This window comes from Staurois parvus, unplaced genomic scaffold (assembly GCF_062004578.1).
Source record: "Staurois parvus isolate SC_StPar_1 unplaced genomic scaffold, SC_StPar_1.0 ptg000189l, whole genome shotgun sequence".
Taxonomy (NCBI): domain Eukaryota; kingdom Metazoa; phylum Chordata; class Amphibia; order Anura; family Ranidae; genus Staurois; species Staurois parvus.
The window spans coordinates 895,680-920,352 of NW_028317985.1; the positions used below are offsets into that span (position 1 = coordinate 895,680).

At 42.6% G+C, this 24,673-nt stretch overlaps 1 protein-coding gene and 1 long non-coding RNA gene across 3 annotated transcripts; one reads left to right on the forward strand and one right to left on the reverse strand.

Annotated features, from left to right (window-relative positions):
• Positions 1 to 4,126: 4,126 nt before the first annotated feature.
• On the reverse strand, positions 4,127 to 15,334 carry LOC149461992 (uncharacterized). Of its 2 annotated transcripts, none has more exons than XR_016312743.1 (3): positions 14,794 to 15,334; positions 5,923 to 6,030; positions 4,127 to 4,795 (listed from the first exon to the last, which is right to left on the reverse strand). It is a non-coding gene; the product is annotated as an uncharacterized LOC149461992 (long non-coding RNA). The 2 variants fall into 2 exon arrangements; XR_016312742.1 differs by lacking the exon at positions 14,794 to 15,334 and adding an exon at positions 12,785 to 13,657.
• Positions 12,872 to 24,519, forward strand: CHAD (chondroadherin). The gene is made up of 4 exons (XM_089677598.1): positions 12,872 to 13,682; positions 19,544 to 19,707; positions 19,791 to 19,936; positions 24,205 to 24,519. The coding sequence occupies exons 1-3, from the start codon at positions 12,906 to 12,908 to the stop codon at positions 19,930 to 19,932; spliced, it is 1,083 nt and encodes a 360-aa protein (XP_089533724.1). The 5' UTR covers positions 12,872 to 12,905; the 3' UTR covers positions 19,933 to 19,936; positions 24,205 to 24,519.
• Positions 24,520 to 24,673: the final 154 nt, after the last annotated feature.

Genomic DNA, 24,673 nt, shown 5'->3' on the forward strand with positions numbered 1-24,673 from the left:
AGCCTGCATTAGTTTTGGATAGTTTGGGAAAGGGGTTAGAATCACTCCGTGTGCAAATACATGCAAACCGCTGTGGCTGCCGCCATTGCCTTGCGTAGGCTTGCTGGCTGCATCTAATCCACCTGTGCTACCGGTTATACAAATATGCTCATTCTTGGTGGATTATGGCCCTATATGGCCAAATGAAGGAATGGGTAAAAAAAAAAATAGTTTGTGGCCACTCTTCATGCCCAACAAATCTGAATCAGAAAAACAGGTTCACCTTCCATCATTCAGGAGGGGTTCCTCTATGTTGGTCCATTTCATCTGCCATTGCAGTGGGTGTGCTCAAAACATATTTGCCAGGGTGTCCTGGATTGCTTGTAAAGATGCTAATTGGTTGTATTCAATGATCTGAGTTATTCTTTAGCCAACAAGATTTCTTTCGCATTGTAACCACCGACAAAAACACATAACCAGCCGTTCACATTAGCAGGTATTTTTATTAAAAATAAGGCAATCTTTAAACTTGTTCTACACATTCAGTGAGGTCCGCTAATTGGTGCCAGATACAGAATGTTGATCTATCTATGACTGCCACCTCGCTGCTGTTTCACATGCAGTCCAATGAAAATTTGACTTAATGCCAGTAATAAGTCTATACCGGCTTAAGGTATTTCCAGAGTAGGTAGTGGGCGTCCATCTGGTGTGCGGTAGAGAAAGAAGTGTTAAAATCTAAGTTTAGTTAAAAATGTTTTTTAAAAAATTAGCACAAGGGATGGTACATACATTCAATAGAAAGTGTCCCTTGTGCTGCTGGCTGGTCACTTTTTTGAAATCTGAAGTCTTCTGTCACCTCCACCCCCCACCATACCCATACAGCCATAATCTTCTGGTGCTGCAGTGTTGACTATGCCAGCCCCTTTTGGTGCTCTATAAATGGAGGACAGGTAGGTTCATACTCACTTCTTCATTGGTAGCTAACTCAGATTGCCACAATGCTGAAGATCTACAGAGATGAAGACCATTCAATGGGGTTGATTTACTAAAATCAAATAGACTGTGCACTTTTCAAAGTGCAGATACACTCTGCAAGAGCAGTTGCTCCAGAGCTTAGTAAATAAGAAGACACTCTGCTGACTTCCATCCAATCATGTGCAAGCGAAAATGCTGTTTTTCTTTTTTTTTTCCTTGCATATGATTGGGTATTATTTGCAAAGTGAAGCTTTACCTCATTTACTAAGATATGGAGCAACTGCACTTGTAGAGTGCGACAGCACTTTGCAAAGTGCACAGTCTAATTGCCTTTAGTAAATTTATCCCATTACTCAAAACTGCTGGTTGGAGCTTACAAAGGGTTGAGATAGGGTTATCAAAACATGGGCAAAAAACAGGTTTGCTTTAGAGCAGGGGTCTCCAAACTTTCAAAACAAAGGACCAGTACACTGTCCTTCAGACTGTAGGGGGGCCGGACTGAGGCCAGTGGGAGTAAAAATGATCCTGATGTACGTGGGAATAAACAATGCCCCAACGTTGGTGTCAGTGGTAGCAATACTGCCCCACTGTTGGTGTCATTAGGAATTTTTTCCCTTCATTGGTGTCATTGGGAGGACATATGTCCAATTGTTGGTGTCAGTTGGAAGAACTGTGCCCCATCGCTGGTGTCATTGGGAGGAACTGTGCCTCTTTGTTGGTGTCATTGGGAAGAATTGTGCCCCATTGTTGGTGTAAGTGGGAGGAATCATGCCCCATTGTTGGTGTCATTGGGATGAACTGTGCCACATCACTGGTGGCAGTGGAAGGATATATGCCAAATTACTGGTGACAATAGGAGGACACATGCCCAATTGTTATTGTAGGTAGATGGAATAGTGCCCCAAGGGCCAGATAAGAAAAAACAAAGTGCCATAGTTTGCAGACCACTGCTTTAGAGCAATTTTGTAGCTGGGAATTTTTTTCTTTAGAAAAAAAAGTCTGTTTATTTTCACCCCTCAGTCGGAAAGTGACTTGGATTGTCACTATGCTGAAGATCTATAGCAGCTTCTGAAGACCATTCAGTACTTTCTGAGTCCGTAGAACAAGATCGGCATACTTATCCGCATACTTGTATTCAGTCCAAGACTCAAAAAAGCAAATGCGTCAGCACCACAGCCAGAAAACTAGCATCTTCAAAAAAAGTCAACATTTGCAGTTTTCATGTGTTACTTTTCACAAGTTTCCTCTAACCAGTTATGGAGGGTGGAATTCATTTTTTTCTTCAACATTCTACAAACAATACCCCATAATTGTTGGTTATGTGTTAGAGAAGACACTGGTAGCTTGTGATGAGGCAGAACTCTGTGTTACTTGTGTGGCTTAAATTGCAAACATACAGAACACATTTCAGCAGACATCTTGGTTTTGAAGAGAGGAATAGGAAGAGAGAGAACCAACAGGTTTTACACATATGCACAACTGGTAACCTTAGTGTACAGTGCCATCTACTGGTCAAGTGATATTAACACACAATACTATATAGTACATGCTGTTGCATTCCCAACAATAATGACAACGTGAAAGAAGTATGTTTTGAAATCTTTGCAATGTATTAAAAAAAAAAAAAAAAAACCCTGTGTACGTAAGTATTCACAGCCTTTGCCAAAACTTTGTTGAAGCATATAACAAAGGAGTGGCTATGGGCCAACTCTGTGAATGTCCTGGAGGAGCCCGGACTTGAACCCGATTGAACATCTCTAGAGAGACCTGAAAACGGCTGTGCACCGACTCTCCCCATCCAACCTGATGGAGCCCGAGAGGTACTGCAAAGAAGAATGGGAGAAATTGTGTAAAAATAGGTGTGGCAAGCTTGTAGCGGGGTGGACTGACCATTCGAGCACTGCCCGAGGGCCCGGGGTCAGTAGGGGGCCTCATGAAATGCCCCTGGTACCTTTTTATAGGCTTTTTATGAGTGTGGGCAAGGATATAGGGGCCCCATGATCCCCTATTGCCCGGGGGCCCCATGAGTTGTCAGTCCACCCCTGGCTTGTAGCATCATACTCAAAACAACTTGAGGCTGTAATTGGTACTAAAGGGGCTTCAACAAAGTATTGGCAAAGGCTGTGAATGCTTACGTACATGGGGTTTTTTTTTCGTTTTAATAAATTGCAAAGATTTCCAAACAAACTTCTTTCACGTTGTCATTATGGGGTATTGTTTGTAGAATGTTGAGGAAAAAAAATGAATTGAATCCATTTTGGAATAAGGCTGTAACAGAACAGAAATGTGGCAAAAGTTAAGCGCTGTGAATACTTTCTGGATGGTGGATGGGTGCCTTCATGCGTAGTCTAATATCTTTACCCATCTTCCATAACTGGTTACAGGAAACTTCTCAAAAGTAACACATGAAAACTGCAATTGTTGACTTTCTTTGAAGATGCTAGTTTTCTGGCTGTGGTGCTGACCCATTTGCTTTTTTGAGTCTTGGACTGAATACAAGTATGTGGATAAGTATGCTGATCTTGTTTTGCGGACTCAGAAAGTACTGAATGGTCAAGCCTAGCAGCCAATAAACTAGCAATTTTGGCAATGACAACCCCCATGTATCTCTTCTGGGTTTACTTTTAAGTGGATCTAAGTTTTGACCTTAGGCCCCCTTCAATGGCACTAGCGGTGCAGACTGAAGAACTTTGGGGACACAAGTTAAGGACGTATTTGATTGCCCACAAAGCCTTAGGAAGGACAAGGAGCAACATTCCCATCTGGACAAGCAAGGTGCAGAATCTGCTCTGGAAGAAGAAATAAAGTGCTTAACCACTTCAATACCGGGCACTTTTGTCCCCTTCCTGCCCAGACCAATTTTCAGCTTTCAGCGCTGTCGCACTTTGAATGACAATTGCGCGGTCATGCAACACTATACCCATATGAAATTTTTATAATTTTTTTTACACAAATAGAGCTTTCTTTTGGTGTTATTTAATCACCACTGAGTTTTTTTATTTTTTACTAAATAAAACAAAAACAACCTGAAACTTTTGAGAAAAAACATACTTTTCTTCGTTTCTGTAATTATATTTTGCAAATAAATAACATTTCTTCATAAATTTAGGTCAAAATGTATTCTGCTACATTTTTTTGGTGAAAATATTGAAAATAATAATTTAATTCGCATTTTTTGTTTAATTTTTCAATTATTTTTTTTATTTTACTACATTATTTTTTCTTTTTTGTTTTACTATTTTTTTTTCAACGCACTGTGACCAAAGCAATACAATACAATACCATAGTAACATTGAACTACTCTGGGCAATTAGTAATACCAATGTAATTCATTGATATTTGCAATCATTGTTACTGAATGAAACTGATTCATTCAGTCTTTTGTTGTGATTGGCTGTGATTGGAAAAAGCTGCACACATGATACAGATGGGCTGTGAATGGCCCTGCCTGTATCATGTGACTGCTTTGACCAGTCACAGCTAACAACATAATTGTATACTATGGATGGCATGACAGGAAGCCATCCATTGTATACAACTGACATGTGATCTGCTGTGATTGGTCACAGCGGTCGCATGACACTGGCAACGGGGCGGTGTAGTGATATATCATCGGCTGTGTCCTATGAACATAAATCGTCTTTTTTTACATTCATTCTTTCACTTCTAAGTCCCAGCACCTGGAGAATACCAACGTCACCAACCAAAGGGGAAGAGTAGGAAGTCTCTAATGAAGGGTGCTACATTTTGAGGTCAGGACAATGCTCTTGGTTTGGACATGAAGGGCTCCTCATAACTTCAGCTGCTTCTCCACCATTTCTCTCAGTTTGAACTTTTGGATCTGAACAGAACAAAGAACAGTATAAGGTTGACATGAGTACCCAACCAACACATACACCGCATATCAATTTACGATGTCGCCTCTAAGTAAAGTCAGCACATCCATCCCAAAATTACCTTTTAGCTACCTCCAACTCCATCATTTTCTTAGCACATTATTACGAACCCATTCGGGTCCCTATAGGCTGACTCCCTTCAATAGGCTTTGTAGGCACAGGCCTCATGCGCCAGGCATGATCTCCCTTATCTACTCCGCTATCATTTCTTATCGGGCTCCCCCGGTTTGCTCTTATCATCAGCAGTGGCAATCGGAACTCAGGGGTTGTCTAGATCAGCAAGACTGGCGGATCATGACTCAAGCCTTATCTAAATGCTTGAGGAACGTTATTATACTAGAAAATGCCTACTAGGTCCTTTATAGATGGTATTATATGCCTGTTTGACTGGCTTGCTTTATTCCTTCATATTCTCCGACTTGCTTTCGGGGTTGTCAACAAATAGGCACCATGGCCCATATTTGGTGGACTTGCCCCAAGGTTTGCAGACTATGGATTAGGGTCTATGCCCTACTCCGCACTATGCTACACACAGATATTAAGTGTAACCCATATGAGGCACTATTATTTAAACCACTAGTGGGCCTACTTCATCCTGAACGGCAGTTAGCATCGGATCTATTTATGGTTACCAAATTGACGATTGCGAGAGCTTGAAAACCCCTCTTCTTGGCTTTGAAGCCATTAAGTATCGAATGAACTTTATAATGGTTAATGAGAAGCTAACGGCTATGCTTTTGGACACCCACACTAAGTTTCTACAGATCTGGAGTCCCTGGATTGATGTAGCTCAACCGTCTAGATTTGAACAGACCCTCCTGTCGATATAAGATTCTCCTGGTGCGTTCCCCTGGAGCCCTCTCTTTGCCTTTACTATTCTTGTTTCTTCTTTTTCCGCCTTTTTCTTTTCTTTCCCTTTCCTTTTTTGTTTTTCAGTGGAAGTATTTGGCCTGTATTGGTGTCTACTACCTTTGCCTGAGCAGAAATAGAGAAGTCAGTGCTGGAAATTTTCTGAAGTAAAAGGATTATACAAACAACAAGAAAAAAAAAGGTAGACACTGTGGCGCCTCACCTCTGTATGGGACATGACATAACCTACACTGTCTGTTTTCCAGAAAATGTCATCATAGAGGAACCCCATGAATGTGAACGAGCTGTTTTCTGTTGTGCCGTAACCAACCTGTAAATATAGAACAGCAGCAATATTTTTTGTGAGCTATTGTTAACAGTTCTATGTAAATGTCATCAACTTAAATGGGGACTAGAAATATGTCTTGGCTTCTTAACCCCATACCGACCGCGTAACGTACATACAGTATACAGCGGCAGGGAAGGTGGGCTTTAATACCCAGCCGCTGCATATATTCGTCTGCAACTGCATGATGTTTGTATGCTGGGCTATCCCAGTACACTGACCACGCAGTCACCAAGAGATCTCAGCCAAGGCTCCTGATCAGGAACCAGCAGGACGGGCTCCCAATTATGTGACCACCAGAAGCAATGCTGCCTTCTACGCTTTATAGCCCATTTAACAAGCGCCGGAAGGCAGCGTTAAGAGTTAAAGTCTTAAACCTTTAAAAGTGCTGCAAGTCCAAAAAAAATACTAGGTCATTTGTCAGAAATCTAGTAAGCACCAACATTTTTTTCCTTTCAGCTGACAACACAGTGTCTTTGCCATGCTAAAGTCCCAAACAGTGTTGTCAGCCCTACCAGCCTGCTGGGCTACAAAGCCCTGCCAACCACCAGCCTCTCTCTGTCCCTACCTACATGCAACTATTAAGGAACAGAGAGGATCAAAACGTACTGCTTCCTTGACTCCTAAGAGAATGCCTACACAGTGTGCATAAAAGAAGGACTCTTGGGAGATGTAGTTCTGGGGGCATGCCTACAGCAACAAGACTTGATCCATCTCCAGCTGCCCCTACTTGAATTTTACAAGGCTAGTGATGATGTCACAGGGAGTAATAAAAGCTCTTTCTTGTTACAGTAAAAAGGTAAAATTAAATCCTGGAACATGCTCTAGGTTGGATGGGGATAAGGAAGGGGGATTTGGGTAATGTCTAGTGGACTGAGCATAATGGATCGGAGTCCAATCCATTATGCTCCCTAATCCACAGATCCGATTCATTCTGCGGGGATCGTCTGCTTGCAACCTATACAGGGTTAACTGATCTCTCCACAAGCTCCACGAAAAGGAAAGTTTTAAAGCAAGCCGACGATCCCCTCAAGATGAATCGGATCTGCGAATAGGGGAGCATAATGGATCGGGCTCCGATTCATTATGCTGAATCCACAGATCCGATCCATCTTGAGGGGATCGTCAGCTTGCTTTAAAACTTTTCTTTTCGTGGAGCTCGTGCAGAGGGCCCGGTGTCACCCTGTGCGATAGATGTCACCCAGTGTGGCGTGCACGGGGGGGGTGCACGCCACACTGGGTGACACCTATCGCACGGGGTGACACCCGACCTAGGGACGCCACTGGTCACAGGGTGGTTGGAGAGTAACTCCATTCACTTGAACAGGTTGTGTTCAGTAGTGCTACACCCCCAAAAGCAACAGGAGGTATAATTCCTGCCATGGCTTGTGCACACCCCAGCCACTGCCTCTGCAACTAAAGAGGGTAGCGGTTGGGGAGGTGGTAAAAGTGCAGCTCAACTGGGTTTTACCAGCCCCTAACCGCTAGTGTGAACGAGTCCTTAAAGTATTTAAAACGCACTGCTCATGTAATCAGACTGCACCTACAAATAATTTAAATACTACTTGGGTATGCAGGAGTTAACAGGCCATCCTGGTATGGTGTTTTTGCACATTCAGGGGCTGCACCCTTCTGCATCCATCACATGTCCCTGGAGGCCTTCCAGGTGCCCCTCCTAAATCTCATAAGTAAGAGACATGTGGCAGCTTCATGAAAAAGTCTGTGGGATTTTCCAAAACATTTCACTGCCGATGCACCCTGGAGAGGAGAGGGGCACGGTGCTGATGACAGGGATACAAGTTAAAAGATATTCAACTGGCACACAGGTCAGTAATGACATCCACAGGATTATTGAATAGGATAATGAGGAATGTGCAAAGCTCCGTAAACCTCTCTATATATATAAATATATACTGTATAATATAAATATATATATAAAAAATATATATACACTGTTTAATGTATAGATAGATGTTTTATGTTTTATTTATTTATATACAGTATCTCACAGAAGTGAGTCCACCCATCACCTTTGTAAATATTTGATTCTATCTTTCCATGTGACAACACTGAATAAATGACACTTTGCTACAATGTGACGTAGTCAGTGTATAGCTTGTATAACATGTAAATTTGCTGTCCCCTCAAAATAACTCAACACACCGCCATTAATGTCTAAACCGCTGGCAACAAAAGTGAGTCCACCCCTAAGTGAAAATGTTCAAAATGGGCCCAATTAGCCATTTTCCCTCCCCGGTGTCATGTGATTGGTTAATTTTACAAGGTCTCAGGTGTGAATGGGGAGCGGGAGTGTTAAATTTGGTTTTCTTTTTTTTTCAGATCCTCAGAGAGTTCTTTGCCATGAGGTGGCATGTTGAACTTCCAGCGACCAGTATGAGAGTGAGAGCGATAACACCAAATTTAACACTCCTGCTCCCCATTCACACCTGAGACCTTGTAAAATTAACAAATCACATGACAACGGGGAGGGAAAATGGCTAATTGGGCCCAATTGGAACATTTTCACTTACGGGTGGACTCACTTTTGTTGCCAGCGGTTTAGACATTAATGGCGGTGTGTTGAGTTATTTTGAGGGGACAGCAAATTTATACTGTTATACAAGCTGTACACCCACTATGTCACATTGTAGAAAAGTGTAATTTCTTCAGTGTTGTCACATGAAAAGATATAATAAAATATTTACAAAAATGTGAGGGGTGTGCTCACTTCTGTGAGATACTGTGTGTGTATATATATGTATATATATATATATATATATATATATAGTTTAATATATATCCACATGCTTATTGACTAGGATAATGAGGAATGTGCAAAGTTCCGTAAACCTATAATATATATATATATTATATACACAGTATATAAATAAATAAAAAATGGATATACCTATAGTGATGTTTTTGTGTGAATTCAGCAGTCTGCTCTCAGTGAAAAAATGCATTTGAAAATAATGAAATAAAAATTGCACAGACAGTGATCTAAACAGGGAGAATCAGACAGCGCGCCCACAAACGGCCTTTAATAGATTCTATAAATACTGCCAATGCCAAAAAAATGTCTGCTACTGGCGAAGGGCTGGTCATGCCAAACTGCTGCATAAATAGAACGGGGGAGCTGTGCCAGGCTACTGCCAGCAGTGTGCCAGGCAATCCACATCCAGAATGCCTTGTATTTGCAGGACTGTGTTCTGAGATATGAGCAGGCCAATGTAAGTGGAACATTGTATTAAAGAGAACCTGTTACCAATTTTAAAAAATTCTGTTAAAAGTATAGAAAAATCATGGATTTTAAAAGATTACTGGCATCGAGTCAACTGGCGTTTCCTGCGCCTTACCCTAGAACAGATAGGTCTGGGTCCGCGGTTCATTAATAAGATCACGACCCTTTACTCTCACCCCATGGAGTCGGTTCTTGTAATGGTACGGCCTCTTCATCCTTTTCTACCTCTAATAGTACCAGACAGGGATGCCCTTTTTCTCCCTTACTTTTTGTTTTGGTTATGGAGCACCTTGCGCGGGCTATACGGGCTAACGATTCTATACTAGGCATTCATACCCCCTCCTCACATCATAAACGTTCGCTTTATGCAAATTGCCTCCTAATTTATATGCAACAGCCTCTCATCTCTCTCCCCAGCCTGCTTCAGGAGTTCCATAGATTTGGTTCGTTTAGTAACTTTAAACTTAACATCTCGAAAACAGAGGAATTGAATATTTCTCTACCTGATTGCGTGCTGTCACACCTTTGCTCCAACTTTTCATTTCAATGGCGCCCAAAGGCTGTTTCGTGGTTCTGATCTCTTCTGATCTCACTGCACTCAACTCGCTTATTTGCCCCCTACTTACGCGTCTTCACAAAGACTTTGCATCGTGGGGAGCCTCCTCTCTGCTCTAGTTTGGATGCATTAATACCCCTAAGATGGACACTCTTTCAAAACTGCTATGTTTTCCAGACTGTCCCGGTCTCTGTGTCCAAGAGTTTCTTCCTCTCTTTGCGCTCTTTATCAATCAAGTTTATTTGGCATCAAAGGTTTCTCCAGATTGAAGTACAAACTGCTCACCTATCCGAAGCTGAGAGGTGGAGTGGGTTTACCTGATTTTGAATTGTATTATCAGGCAGCCTTGTTAGCTTGACTGGTTCCCCAGACCCTTTCATAAAGCCTCCTGCATGATAGAACAGGACCTATCTCAAACTGACCCATGGGCTCTCTTCCGGGGTTATGGTTGTGACCTTCAGCGTCTACCTGGCCTGTCTCCTTTGACTTTGGCAGCTCTGCGCTTGTGGTATAAACACGGTCTCCTTACCCTTCTATCCTCCGACCCTTCCATTTTATCTCCCCTATTTGATAATCCCTCCTTTCCCCAAGGGACTGGATCTTCTGTCCTGGGTCCCTTTCCCCGTACCTCATGGCCGGTAGCTCGGGGCTTTATCCTCCACTCTCAGACAGGTCTCCCAGGGTACAGCCTGCCCATACGTGGAAGAAAAATGATAAATGGTTTTCAAAATGTTTTACAAATAAATCGGTGTAAAGTGTGGCGGCATTTGTATTCAGTCCCCCGGAGTCAATACTTTGTAGAACCACCTTTCGCTGCAATTATAGCTGCCAGTCTTTTGGGGGATGTCTCTACCAGCTTTGCACATCTAGAGAGGGAACTTTTTGCCCATTCTTCTTTGCAGAATAGCTCAAGCTCTGTCAGATTGGATGGAGAGCATCTGTGAACAGCAATTTTCAAGTCTTACCACAGATTCTCAATTGGCTTTAGGTCTGGACTTTGGGCCATCCTAACACATGAATATGCTTTGATCTAAACCATTTTATTGTAGCTCTGGTTCTATGTTTAGGGTCGTTGTCCTCCTGGAAGGTGAATCTCCTCCCCGGTCTCAAGTCTTTTTATAGACTGTTACAAGATTTCTTATAAGATTTCCCAGTATTTGGCTCCATCCATCTTCCCATCAACTCTGACCAGCTTCCCTGCCCTGCTGAAGAAAAGCATCTCCACAACATGATGCTGCCACCACCATGTTTCACAGTGGGGATGGTGTATTCATGGTGATGTGCAGTGTTAGTTTTCCACCACACACAGCGTTTTGCTTTTAGGCCAAAAAAGTTTAATTTTGGTCTCATCTGACCAGAGCCCCTTCTTCCACATTTGCTGTGTCCCCCACATGGCTTCTCGCAAACTGCTAACATATGGCTTTTTTTCAACAATGGCTTTCTTCTTGCCACTCTTCCATAAAGGCCAGAATTGTGCAGTGCACGACTAATAGTTGTCCTGTGGACAGAGTCTCCCACCTGAGCTATGGATCTCTGCAGCTCCACCAGAGTCACTGTGGGCCTCTTGGCTGCTTCTCTTATGAATACTCCCCTTGCCTGGCCTGTCAGTTTAGGTGGACAGCCATGTCTAAGTAGGTTTGCATTAGTGCTATACTCTTTCCATTTTTGGATGAACAGTGCTCCGTGAAATGTTCAAAGCTCGGGATATTTTTTTATAACCTAACCCTGCTTTAAACTTCTCCACAACTTTATCCCTGACCTGTGTGGTGTGTTCCTTGGCCTTCAAGATGCTGTTTGTTCACTAATGTTCTCTAACAAACCTCTGAGGGCTTCACAGAACAGCTGTATTTATACTGAGATTAAATTACACACAGGTAGCCTCTATTTACTAATTAGGTGACTTCTGAAGGCAATTGGTTCCACTAGATTTTAGTTGGGGTAACAAAGTAAAGGAGGCTGAACACAAATGCACACCACACTTTACAGATATTTATTTGTAAAACTTTTGAAAACCATTTAGCATTTTCCCTCCACTTCACAATTATGTGCCATTTTGTGTTGGTCTATAACATAAAATCCCAATAAAATACATTTACATTTTTAGTTGTAACATGATAAAATGTGGAAAATTTCAAGGGGTAAGAATACTTTTTCAAGGCCCTGTAGATGGCGCCCCCTTGTGTTTCTATTACAGAAATCTCCCTGTCTCTTGCTGGAGCAGCCTTTCCTGCAGCAAATCCATATATTTTGATGGACTTTTATGGACTTTCATGATCCATTGCTTTTGGTGTTATGGTTTACTGTTTTTTTTACATTTTTATTTATTAATTTTTACCATCGCTCTGGGACTTTTCACTAGAGTCCTATCTTTGCGTCATATTCTTTTTTGTTTATAAACGGTTAGGTAGGGATGGGAGGGGTGGAGGAGCTGGACCAGCATAGACAGTAATTAGCCACAGAAAAGGAGAGGGCTTTGTGCTAGGGAATTGACTCTTCCTGGAGTAATACAATTTTCTAGCAGTTTCTAGGGCACATTGAAAGTGAATAAAAGAATTATGGAAAGGGAAAGTAATATTTGAAAATACATTTTCTGTGCTGTTACCAGCATTTTGTAAGTTGATGAAAGGGTCTCTTTAAAGTATAAAATATCACTGAAAAAAAGCATATTTATACCTTCATAAATGTTCACACACACAAACCATTACTGTATCTGCTGCTAAAGAATAGTGGGCTATATTACAATTGTGCAGGCGTTAGCTTGGAGAAGCATTAATTAAATAATTAGTCTTCATTAAATTAGAGGCTATAGGCTCAGACTGTGTTGCTTCTGTAATGTTAAAATACTTTAAATATTTTCCTGCAAAGCTTTACCCTGTCACAGCCTGTTTTTAGTTCACTATCTTCTCTTTCTGCTGCTCGCAGTGGGTTAAATTCACACTCACCTCCCAAAATCTGCCTCTTCCATCAGAGCTTGGCTGCGGTCTGCATTTTTTTTATTTAATATGATATAAATAGGTCTGTGTGTGGAGGTCTCGCTCACACTGCCAGGGCTGTGTGACCGCTATGGAACACCTCCGCATTTTTCTCCTGCTCGCCATTCTAGCTGTTGCGTGCCACAGCCTCAAGGCATGCCCCGCGAACTGTCACTGCCACGGGGGAGAACTGCAGCATGTTATCTGCTACAGCTCAGGGTTGGCTAAAATTCCCAAAGTGTCAGAGCAAACTCGCCTGCTTAACCTGCAAAAGAATTCCTTCCCTGTGCTGTCTCCCAACTCTTTTAAAGAGATGAAAGGTTTGGTGTCCCTGCACATGCAGTACTGCGGGATCCGAGAAGTAGCTACGGGGGCTTTCCGAGGTCTTAAGAGGTTGGTGTATCTCTACCTGTCCAACAACGACATTAGTGTGATCGGCACAGGAGCTTTTGATGATTTGCCTGAGCTCACTTATCTCTACATGGACAACAACAAGATCATTGACATACCCAAGGGGCTGCTGTCCCCACTCGCCAACCTGTTCATTTTCCAGCTCAGCCACAACAAGGTGCGTGAGCTGAAAGCAGGGACCTTCACTGGCGCCAAGGATCTGCGCTGGCTCTACCTGTCAGATAATGAGCTCACCACGCTGCAGCAGGGGTCCTTGGATGAGGTGGAAAACCTGGCCATCTTCCACTTAGATGGAAACCAGTTGAGCACTTACCCACTGGCTGCCGTCAGCAAGCTGAGGGTGGTGGAAGATTTTAAGATCTCCCGAAACCCAATCAAAGTCATCCCTGATTTTGCATTCCAGTCATTTGGGCGATACATGGAATCCCTCTCCATGGAACAAATGGGTATCGAGAAGGTAAGAGGTCAACATAAAACAACATGGACTGAAAAACCGCCACAAATTTGCAACCGGACGTGTTCTGTAATGTTGAAGACATTTCGTAGCTTCAGTTCTGAAATGCTTAGGGCAAGCTACAAAACATCTTCAACATTATGGAACAACTCCAGTTGAATGAGACTAACTCCTACTAAATATATCATGAAAAGTATAAATAAGAACCTTCACAGACAAAGATTGCTTTACATTTCAAGTTTTGTTGGCAATGCAAAGGGTTTGTTCCTCAAGCATGCCTCTAAGGCTGGTTTAGCCAAATATACGACCCCCATTGCAGTTCAAAGAGGTATTAAGGAACACTGCTTATTGGTTCTGTGCCAATTACCCCACCAAGATTCGAGGTGACCATAGAGCTTGCCAAGGCAAGGGATAATGGTCATTCTAGGAAGGAAAATAAGGTCGCTACAAAGGTTTAAGAGTTTTTTGGATGATATGATATGAAATGATATGAAATTAGTGTTTTATGAGCTTTTTGTAATGTTATATTTTACATTATGGAAATGTGTATCGTTTTACTTGAAAAATAAATAAATATTTAAATAATAAATAAAAAAAATAGTTTTTTGGAGGCAGTAAGTGTCCATTTCAAGCACCAAAAACTTAACATCTGTCCATTCTCCATCTATTATCCCAAGGATAAAAACACTCCCCAGTGGGACATAGGGTATTTTTTAGCAAAATCAGTTTCTCATTACTAACATGTAACAGGTCAAAACTGATGTCTGTTTGATATCTGCATGGAGAAAGGACTGCTTTGACCAGTTATTAAGCAGTCAATAGTTATTGCTCCTCCAGGCTTTTAAAGGACATACATTATCCATACCACTGGCCATTTTTTCTATCATTTAATGCAATCTCAGCAAAACCACAAAATTAAATTAGCTGTTGAAGCTCAAAATATATCTAAAGCCAAAATTTTTTTGGAAGGAGTAAAGAGTGGCTAAAGCCCCTGTCCTTTTTTGTGTCATCTGTGTCCCATTTAGAAGATTTCTGAGTACGATTTATAGAGACTTTGGAGAGGAAAGCTCTCCATGGTGAGGGACATGTCCTCTCATCCTACTGGAAGACTTACCTTCTTTCCCTGTTTTGGTGACGTCTAAACTCAAAATGCTTGCGTTTCCCTCCTCAGTCTCAGCTCTAAAGACATGTTGGGTTCATATATAGATTTTTAAATGCTTGTTTGAGATCTACATGTGTGCAGATGTTATACCAAAATCGTGCATTTTCATTGCAAGGACCAAAATCTATTCGTCATTAGCTTCCGTATTTTGAAAATGCGCCTTTTTTATATCTGAGTGTTGAAAGAGTTAATTTCCAGCTTCAAACTGCTGTTTCTCCTTCCTCCTGGATAGGAAAAGAGTGGCCAGTTTTTCCCCTTCAAGAACAGTCTGTTTATTGACACAATGTCTCACATGCACTGGCCTCCTCTGCTCCTCACAATGCAGTCCCTGTCTGGGGCTCAGAGGACTCGCGGGAGGGGCACCTGTGCTCTCTCGTTCCAAAATAGCAATGAGAAATTACGGATTAGCAAACAGAGACACTCTGAGTACAGGTCAGGAAAATTCAAAGGTATGATGGCTAACCTCTCAACTTTCCGAAACAGCAACTAAGGACATAATGTAAAGTCACGCAAAGGGCTGTACATAAACACAATAATCAGTGGTGGAACTAGTTGATATATTCCTTGACGTTGGGCAATGCAGTGATTAATTTCTAATTTTTCCAAGTCAGGAGACGATTGCATTATCCGGGTAGCATTTCTCAACCGTTTTTGGTCTCAACAACCTTTGAAAGTATGCAAAAACGTAAGACAAACCAGTCTAAAATGTAAAAACTATGAATGTTACTTATCAATAAGAAACCTGAGCCTGGGATGATGCAGACAACCACCATGATGGAAATAACTTCACATCAGAAATTCCCCCTTACATCAGTTCCTTCTTTACATCAGAACTCCAAATTCACATTAGAAGCCCCCATCACATCAGAAGTCCCCATCATTTCAGAATCCCTCTATCACATCAGAGGCACCCCTATACATGAGAGCCTTCATCATGTTATCGTTGCCCCTAAACATGTGTCCCCCCAACACCACAGAGCCCCCAATCACACAGTCTCCCCCATTACAGAGCCCCCAGTCCCACAGTCCCCACATCACAAAGCCTCCAATCACATGGTCCTCTCTTCACATCAGAGCCCTGCTTTTTTACTCCAGCAGTGCAGTAGAGCTTGGAAGGTGGAGGAGGTGGACTTCCATCTTCTCCTGAATGCTGGGGGCAGCCCTGCATGCTACCTTCCCTACATCAGAGTCTTGAGTTGCTATGTTGCAGGAGATGGTTGCCATCATTATAGCAGTGAATAATGCTATGCATCCTGGCCCTAGAGCATCATTGGTTGTTATGGTGCTGGAGGCCGGCCTGTCCTCACCATGGCAACTCATGAAGCAGACCCAAGGCAAATTAGGCTCCATGCTCGCGGCACACTGGGGAAACCCAGACAGTACCTTGGATGAGAAACATTGATTCAGGGTTTAGATGTGTGCAGACACCCAGCAGGCCAATATCAGGAGAAAAGTTTGATTTTCCCAAACGACCAACATTATTTCCACAAGACTTGCTTGGGTTCCTCGCTTACTAAGATATTGTACAAGTTCAGGAACAGGTGTTTCTATTGAAGAATTTACAATCACCTTCTGTAAAATGTTGGATTTCTGAAACTGGCAGTAAGTACAGTGAAAGATGATATTTAAAGTACACGTTCACGTAAAGTACATTCTAGTCCCACAGTATAAGATGCCTCACGAAAAAATTGTCATGTGATGGCATTGCAAAGATTTGAACCCTGTTTTAGATCAGCGATCTCCAACCAGTGGTTTGTGACACATACTGTATGTGGCTTTTAGCCATTTCAGGTGTTGCTTGTAAGAGTCTCTTGGAAGCCTTGGAAACACCAGTCTTGTTTAAACATCTGTCTGAAGAACCACTCAAGACCTACCTAGAATGACTGTATTGAACTGACCAATATTAAAGTTTTGGCAAATGGCCTTGATAGGGCCATGCGGTGCCGGGACAGGGTTGTCCAGCGTCGAGGGCTAAATGTGGAGCTGTGCCCTCCTCTCCTGCTCCAATGCATGTTGTAGATGGGTGTACCACCTTGCCTACTCTGGTATGCCCATAGTTGACATGGAGGGTGCACTGTGCATGCCTAGTCATTCACTTGTTTTTTAGCAGCTGGGGGTGGGTGGGCAGTTTCTCATGCAATGTGTGTTTTTCATATTGGCTGTGGGCAGTTGGGGTGCGGGAGGCAGATAGTGGGCATGATGGATAGTGTCGTGCAAACAGTAGCTGTTAAAGCAGATGAGTATTCTGCTTATACACACATGTAAATCTATAAAATGTAATCTATTAGAAACATTTTAAAATAACATAGGAAGAAATACAGTCTGCTCGAATTGCGTTGGAAAAGAAGAGAACTGTACCCAACATGCTCTGATCATTATCATGGCCTGATACATTTTATTCTTATCTATGTTACTTGAACATGTTTCAAATAAATTACATGTTATAGATTTACATGTGTGCATTAGCAGAATGCTGAAAAAGTGCCATCTAAACATTGTAGAGTATATTTAAAGATTCAGGGGTTTTGGCATTCATAACTGAGGTGTGACCATTTGGCTACTGTTTTTGGTAAAGCAGACTGAAAGTCGTGGCCCGGTATAGAGAAGGCCACAGTTCACTAGTTACGCACCACCAATCTGGAGCATGCACCGAGTAGTGCCCCCTCTCCCTGTTGGGTGCTGCAACCTGGGTGGCTGCTCCATCTGGGTTGGTCTGGGTAGGCATATCCATGGAGAGACAGACCTCTACAGGCACTGACTGCCATTAGGTATCGGGATGAAATCCTTGGACCCATTGTCAGACCCTACACTGGTGCAGTGGGTCCTGGGTTCCTCCTGGTGCACAAAAATGCCCGGCCTCATGTGGCGAGAGTATGCAGGCAGTTCCTGGAGGATGAAGGAATTGATACTATTGAATGGCCCACACGCTCGCCTGACCTAACTCCAATAGAACACCTCTGGGATATCATGTATTGGTCCATTCGATGCCGCCAGGTAACACCTTAGACTGTCCAGGAGCTCAGTGATACCCTGGCCAGATCTGGGAGGAAATACCCCAGGACACCATCCTTCATCTCGTTAGGAGCCTCCCCCGACATTGTCAGGCATGCATACAAGCACGTGGGGGCCATACAAACTACTGAATACCATTCTGAGTTGCTGCAAAGAAATTTCAGCAAAATGGACTAGCCTGCTGCATCATTTTTTCACTTTGATTTTCGGGGTGTCTTTGAATTCAGTCCTCTGTAGGTTGATAATTTTCATTTCCATCAAACGATGGGGCATCCTTATGTTCCTAACACATTACCCAGTCCATGTCAGTATAGATATCCAGCAGGAGATTTTTCTGCATTGAGATCTGATGTGTTTTCAAACTGTTACTTTAATTTTTTTGAGCAGTGTATGTAGTGCAATGGCTGAAATAATCTAGTCAATTTTCATCCAATTAATTAGGCCTTTCAACTACTCAGATGTTGGTAAATCTAAAGGAGAGTTTACTTTCATGTAGTATGATCAGCCAATATTTAGTATGGTTCATTGAACTACTGTAATCTGTATAATGATCATTGAATAAATATGCTCAATCGTTTTGGTCAAGTGTGCACCTTCATGCACTAAACGGGCACCCGGACCTTCATACAAAAGGAAACTTCCCTTTTGGTCGAGCTGCCCTTTAAATCTGCACTTCGCTCCCCCTCCCAGGTTTGGCAACCACTTACCTAATGCTATGTTGTGCAGTCCAGCTTGACCTACTCACTGCTATGGCTAGTAAACATTCATGGTGGCCCCCAGCCATCTAGAATAGTACAACCCTGAATATAATAATGCTCCTACTTACTTCCAGCATTACTGGAGTGGAAACCAATTGTTTTTCACATCCTAGCAACAAATGAGGACATGGCGTGCTAATTGAGAATTTATAACTGTATGGCCCAAATGGCCTACAGTTATTTATTTCAGGTACTTATATAGTGCTGTCAATTTACACAGTGCTTTACACTTATATATTGAACATTCACATCAGTCCCTAACCCTCAAGGGGTGTGCAATCGTCCCTAACTTACATTCATGCATACACATATTATGGCCAATTTAGACAGGATCCAATTAACCTACCAGTAGGTCTTTGGAGTGTGGGAGGAAACCAGGCTACCTGGAGGAAACCCATGCAAGCACAGGGAGAACATGCAAACTCCATGCAGGAGGCACCATGGTCAGGGATCAAACCCATGATCCATTTACTGCAAGGCAGACGTGCTAACCACCAAGCCACTGTGCCACCCATGTTATGACAATAAAATTTGAGAACATTTTACAAATTTCCTGTATCTTTACTACCTACAGAGGCTCTTTGACTGCATAGTTTATTTTCTGGAAAAGGTGAACTTAGCCTTTAAATGAGCATCAGCTTTTATTTGAGAAAATCCATTTAAGATGATCCACCTTTCACCTAATCTTCTGGTGGCTGGACTGGACGTTGTTCCTCTCATGCCTAAAGGCAGCCTAAGCTTGGCTGAAGCATCTCAGTAGGATCCCAGATGGAAATTTCCAATGACATTCTTTAACCAGCTGAAGAATGTGGGGAGCACACGGAGTGGGTGAGGAATCTGGAGAGGGGGATGTAGACGTGTGTAATGAGCGGGGAAGAGGTGGAGTGTTTGTTCCTCCAGCAGTGGCCAAACCTTCACATTTTTCGCTTTAGTTTTCAGAAAAAGCTTTTGTTGGAGTCACGGCCCTGAAGAGTCTGAACGTTGAAGGAAATAAGCTAAGCCAGCTTCCTGCCAATGCCCCATTTTCCTCCCTGCAGAACCTGACACTAGCAAACAACCCTTGGCACTGCTCCTGCCAGCTGGCAGCTCTCAGAAGGTACATGAAAGAATCATACAGAGATGAAAATATCTCCCGTAACATGCCACCTCCCAATCCTAACTATGCCTCTTCCAATTTAGGTGGATTGACGGTAGCCGCTCTCGCCCAGATGCCACTTGTGCGAGCCCAGCTCAATACCGCGGGCAACAGCTACGAGACACAGGAGCCTTCCGTGGGTGTAAACAGCCGGTAAAGAAATCAAAAAAAGGAGAACGACATTAAATAGGTAATACAGCCAGTACAGGTATACTTGAACAAAAAAAACAAGGCTGGATGGGACTTTTTAAGCATTTTACATATGTATTAATATAAAACAAAGTCTATTGGAACAGTATAGGTATCTCAAAACATTAACGATAAAGGGGTCTCTTTACAGAACATTTGCTGTGCAAATCTCAGAAGCATTTGTGAAAACTGAACAAAATGTCGCTGTAATTTTTCTAAGAGATTAATTCCTGTATCATCGGCTCCAACTAGTGGTCAAATGCAGTACTGTTTTCTCATGAAGATTTTTCAGAAAACTATACTGCATGTTGGCCACTAGGTGGAGCTGACAATACAAGTATTAATTTTAGAGAAAATATTGGGACATTTTGTTCAGCTTGCATGAATGCTTCCGACATTTGTGCAACAAATGCTTTATAAAGACACCCCAAAATGTATATAAATCCTAAGAATGAACATGTCTTATATGTTATTCATACCATGAAAGTGGTAGTAAAGTTGTTTTTTTTCACTTGTACCTACAGGTAAGCCTATAATAAGGCATACCTCTAGGCAGGAGTGGACTGACAACTCATGGGGCCCCTGGGCAATAGGGGATCATGGGGCCCCTGTGTCCTTGCCCAAACTCAAAAAAGCCTATGAAAAAGGTACCAGGGGCATCTCATGGGGCCCCCTACTGACCCCGGGCCCTTGGGCAGTGCTCGAGTTTCCAAATGGTCAGTCCGCCCCTGCCTGTAGGTACTGTAAATATCTCCTAAACCTGCACTGTGTAGGAGACATTTTCTTGTAAAGGAGCACCAGCGCATGCGCTCTGTGCTGTTCCTTCAGAGCTGTGTGCCTTAAAAAGTGACTCAAGAGCGCATGCTCGGGAGTGACGTCATTGAGGCTTTGCCATTCAAGTCTCTGGAGCCCACGAACCCGGAAGAGAGACCAGGTGAAGATGGAAGCCCTGTCAGTGGTGGAGGACTTCGTTTTAAGGTGAGTTTCACATAATGTACTAGTATGGGATGCATACTAGCACGTTATGCTATTGTCCTGCAGAATTGTTTTTTTTTTAAAGGTTGCGGTTTACTACAGCTTTAGCACCACAAAAACCTACTGATCCTGCCAGAAATCTAGTAAGCTCTTCGTTTTTTGTTGAAGTCTTATCAATTATACGGCGTTGTGCCTGCAGCATGTGTACACCCCCGTATGCACCTGTCAACTGCAATTAAAGGGGGTAGTAATTGGAGAGTGGTAAAAACATGGCTCAGCCATGGAGTATTGTGAGTATGACCTGCGCAAAGGACTGAACAATTAGACTGGCTGCTGATAGCAAAATCACAAATGTGTACCGGTGAACAAACACGTGAGTGTAAACATAAAAATTTCTGCGCTGCCTCTCCCAAAAAAATGACTAAAATAAATACAGTGAAGGAAATAAGTATTTGATCCCCTGCTGATTTTGAATGTTTGCCCACTCACAAAGAAATGATCGGTCTAAAAATCGAATGTTCGGTGTATTGTAACACTGAGAGACAGAATAGCAACAAACAATTCAAAAGAAATGCATGTCTAACAAATGATGACTGATCTGCATGTTCATGAGGGAAATAAGTATTTGATCCCCTATCATTCAGCAAGATTTCTGGCTACCAGGTGTCTTTCATACAGGTAACAAGCTGAGATTAGAAGCAGTCTCTTAAAGGGAGTGCTGCTAATCTAATTTTGTTACCTGTATAAAAGACACCTGTCCACATGAGCAATCAAACAATCAGATTCCAAACTCTCCACCATGGAAAAGACCAAAGAGCTGTCCAAGGATGTCAGGGACAAGATTGTAGACCTACACAAGGCTGGACTGGGCTACCAAACTATCACCAAGCAGCTTGGTGAGAAGGTGACAACAGTTGGTGCAATCAATCATGGTGCAAATGGAAGAAACACAAAACAAGTGTCAGTCTCCCTAGGTCTGGTGCACCATGCAAGATCTCACCTCGTGGAGTGTCAATGATCATGAGAACAGTGAGGAATCATCCCAGAACTACATGTGAGGATCTTGTCAATGATCTCCAGGCAGCTGGGACCACAGTCACCAAGGAAACAATTGGTAACACACTACGCCGACAAGGACTGAAATCCTGCAGTGCACGCAAGGACCCTCTGCTCAAGAAAGCACATGTCCAGGCCCGTCTGAAGTTTGCCACTGAACATCTGAATGATGCAGAGGAGGACTGGTTGGAAGTGTTGTGGTCAGATGAGACCAAAATCGAGCTCTTTGGCATCAACTCAACTCGCCGTGTTTGGAGGAGGAGGAGGAGGAATTCTGCCTATGACCCCAAGAATACCATCCCAACTGTCAAACATGGTGGTGGAAACATTCTGCTTTGGGGGTGTTTTTCTGCTAAGTGGGCAGGACAACTGCAATGCATCAAAGGGACGATGGACGGGGCAATGTACCGTCAAATCTTGGGTGAGAACCTTCTTCTTTCCAAGAAGTTGAAAGTTCCAAAAAAAACCATCCGTATCCGGAGTGAATATTAAGTGATACAGTAGTAAATCTTCTTATCTATAACAATTCTCTGTCCGTAGTGCTCCAATTAATGCTCCCCCTCCAGAGCACTCACCACAGATAACTGAGCACCTGGAATGGTAGGTCAAATATCACAGAAGATGTTGCAGCGCTCTCCTGCAGGACAGATGGCCGTCTGTGTGGTCTTAACACCTCTTGTCAAGGATCCGGGTATGACCAGAGATGTGTGGACCGACACAGGGAAACGCAGACTTCAGGTATAGTATAAAACAATACAATTTATTAAAGGCTAACATAAACACAGTGTAAACAAACCAAACCTCCAACAGATAATAATATGTACAACACCAAACGTAGTCAGGTGGGCCGGGTCGGTAGCAAACGGGCAGACAAGGTACAAGGAGCAGGCGGAAGAGTGGTCAGGAATAGCCGAGGTCGGTACAGGCAGAGTTCATGCAGAGTCAGGATCAGGCAGGAAGCAGACAGGATGCAGGTACAGGGGCTCATGGGAAGAATACACCAAGGCACTGACTGCAGGCCTGGCCATTCCTTAAATACACCTCCTGCAATCAGCCTCAGGTGATGGCTTGATTGCAGGAGTGAGCTTCTGGCTGCTGAGAGCACCCGCTGGCCAGCCCTGGTACTGCAGCCCACACGGCAGGTGAGTCCCACTACCAGTGGTGAATCCATTCCTGACACCTCTATATGCTGATGACAGACTCCATAGTGGAAACACCTCTAGATTATCGTTTGCAAGAAAACTCCTCCAGAACATCCACAGCTCCTGATGAGATCAGATGACAAAACGTGTAGGACGGGGCTTGACAGAAATTGCTTTTTTGCTGGGATTTAAAGTGCCATACACATGGTTTTATGTAAGTGCAATTTTAATGTTTTTTACCTAATAAATACTGTGTTACGTTATGGAAGTTTTCCTTTGATGTTTTTACGGTGGTGGAGGAGTACTGTGGATGTTCTGGAGGAGTTTTGTCGCAAACGATAATCTAGAGGTGTTTCCACTATGGAGTCTGTCATCAACGTATAGAGGTGTCAAGACCACACAGACGGCCAACTTTCCTGCAGGAGAGCGCTGCAACATCTCATGCGATATTTGCCCTACCATTCCAGGTGGTCAGTTATCTGTGGTGAGTGGGGCTATGGAGGGGGAGCACTAATTGGAGCACTACGGACAGAGAATTGCTATGGATAAGAAGATTTACTACTGTATCACTTAATATTCATACCTTATTCGGATGGGTTTTTTTGGAAATTTCAACTTCTTGGAATTTTTATATGTTTGAACAATATTGGGACATATATATATCTATATATATACAGATATATATACATATATATATTGTTTTATACAAATTTCACTGTATACACAGTTTTATGGCATTGTATATGTAATTTTTTTAGCACCATTAACGTTTAAGCACCTTGTTTTACATATTGGTTCATCTAGGACTTAGTCACTGGGGAGGAGGGATACAATCGCCAGCCCGCGGGGCATTATAGTACATGCACATTTGTGGGGCCTTTTTGTGTAGCAGAGAGTTCATTATTTATTTATTTTTGGGAGAGGCAGCTCAGCAATTTTTATTTTTACAGCCGTGGAGTTTGACCGTCCCCTCAACCGCTAGTATGAAGGAGCCCTAAGAAACAAACCAAAGCAGGTTCAACAAACTAAAACTCCACTTTCTTTTAGAAACGCACCATTTGCCCACTGCGTTGTTACACTTTTTTTTTCTCTACAGGCTCCAAATGGACAGTCGGGGGAACTGTGACCCGGGTGACCAGTAAACTACTGACACGTAGGACCTTCAAGATGCTCTTCCAATAACGATGGAGCCACCTTGTATCTCTACAGCTGCCATTTTGCATTTACCAAAGCCATTCCACCATGTATGCATGTAAACTATGTGACCAACTAACAGCCATTGCACTCCTAATCATGTGACCAACTAGGTATGTACATATAAATGTATATATGATATAAAATATATAGAAATAAATACATACACAGTAATGACAACTAAAACCATTTTCAATAAATGTCCACGGTCTCATAACAGCTTGATTCATGTCAGACAAATAAATCAATTGAAAAAAAAAAATAGCGAGTCCGTTAAAGTGACCGATGTTTACCGTGTAAAAATAATAGGAAAACCATGAAAGACAAAAATGATGGTCAATAAATAAAAGGTCAGTCCAGCCAAAAGTGAC

Excerpts from the sequence above, each read along its gene's own strand:
- CHAD (XM_089677598.1), top strand. The coding sequence starts at position 12,906 with ATGGAACACCTCCGCATTTTTCTCCTGCTCGCCATTCTAGCTGTTGCG. Across the intron at positions 13,683-19,543 it reads AACAAATGGGTATCGAGAAG|TTTTCAGAAAAAGCTTTTGT; the intron begins GTAAGAGGTCAA and ends TTTTCGCTTTAG. Across the intron at positions 19,708-19,790 it reads CAGCTGGCAGCTCTCAGAAG|GTGGATTGACGGTAGCCGCT; the intron begins GTACATGAAAGA and ends CTTCCAATTTAG.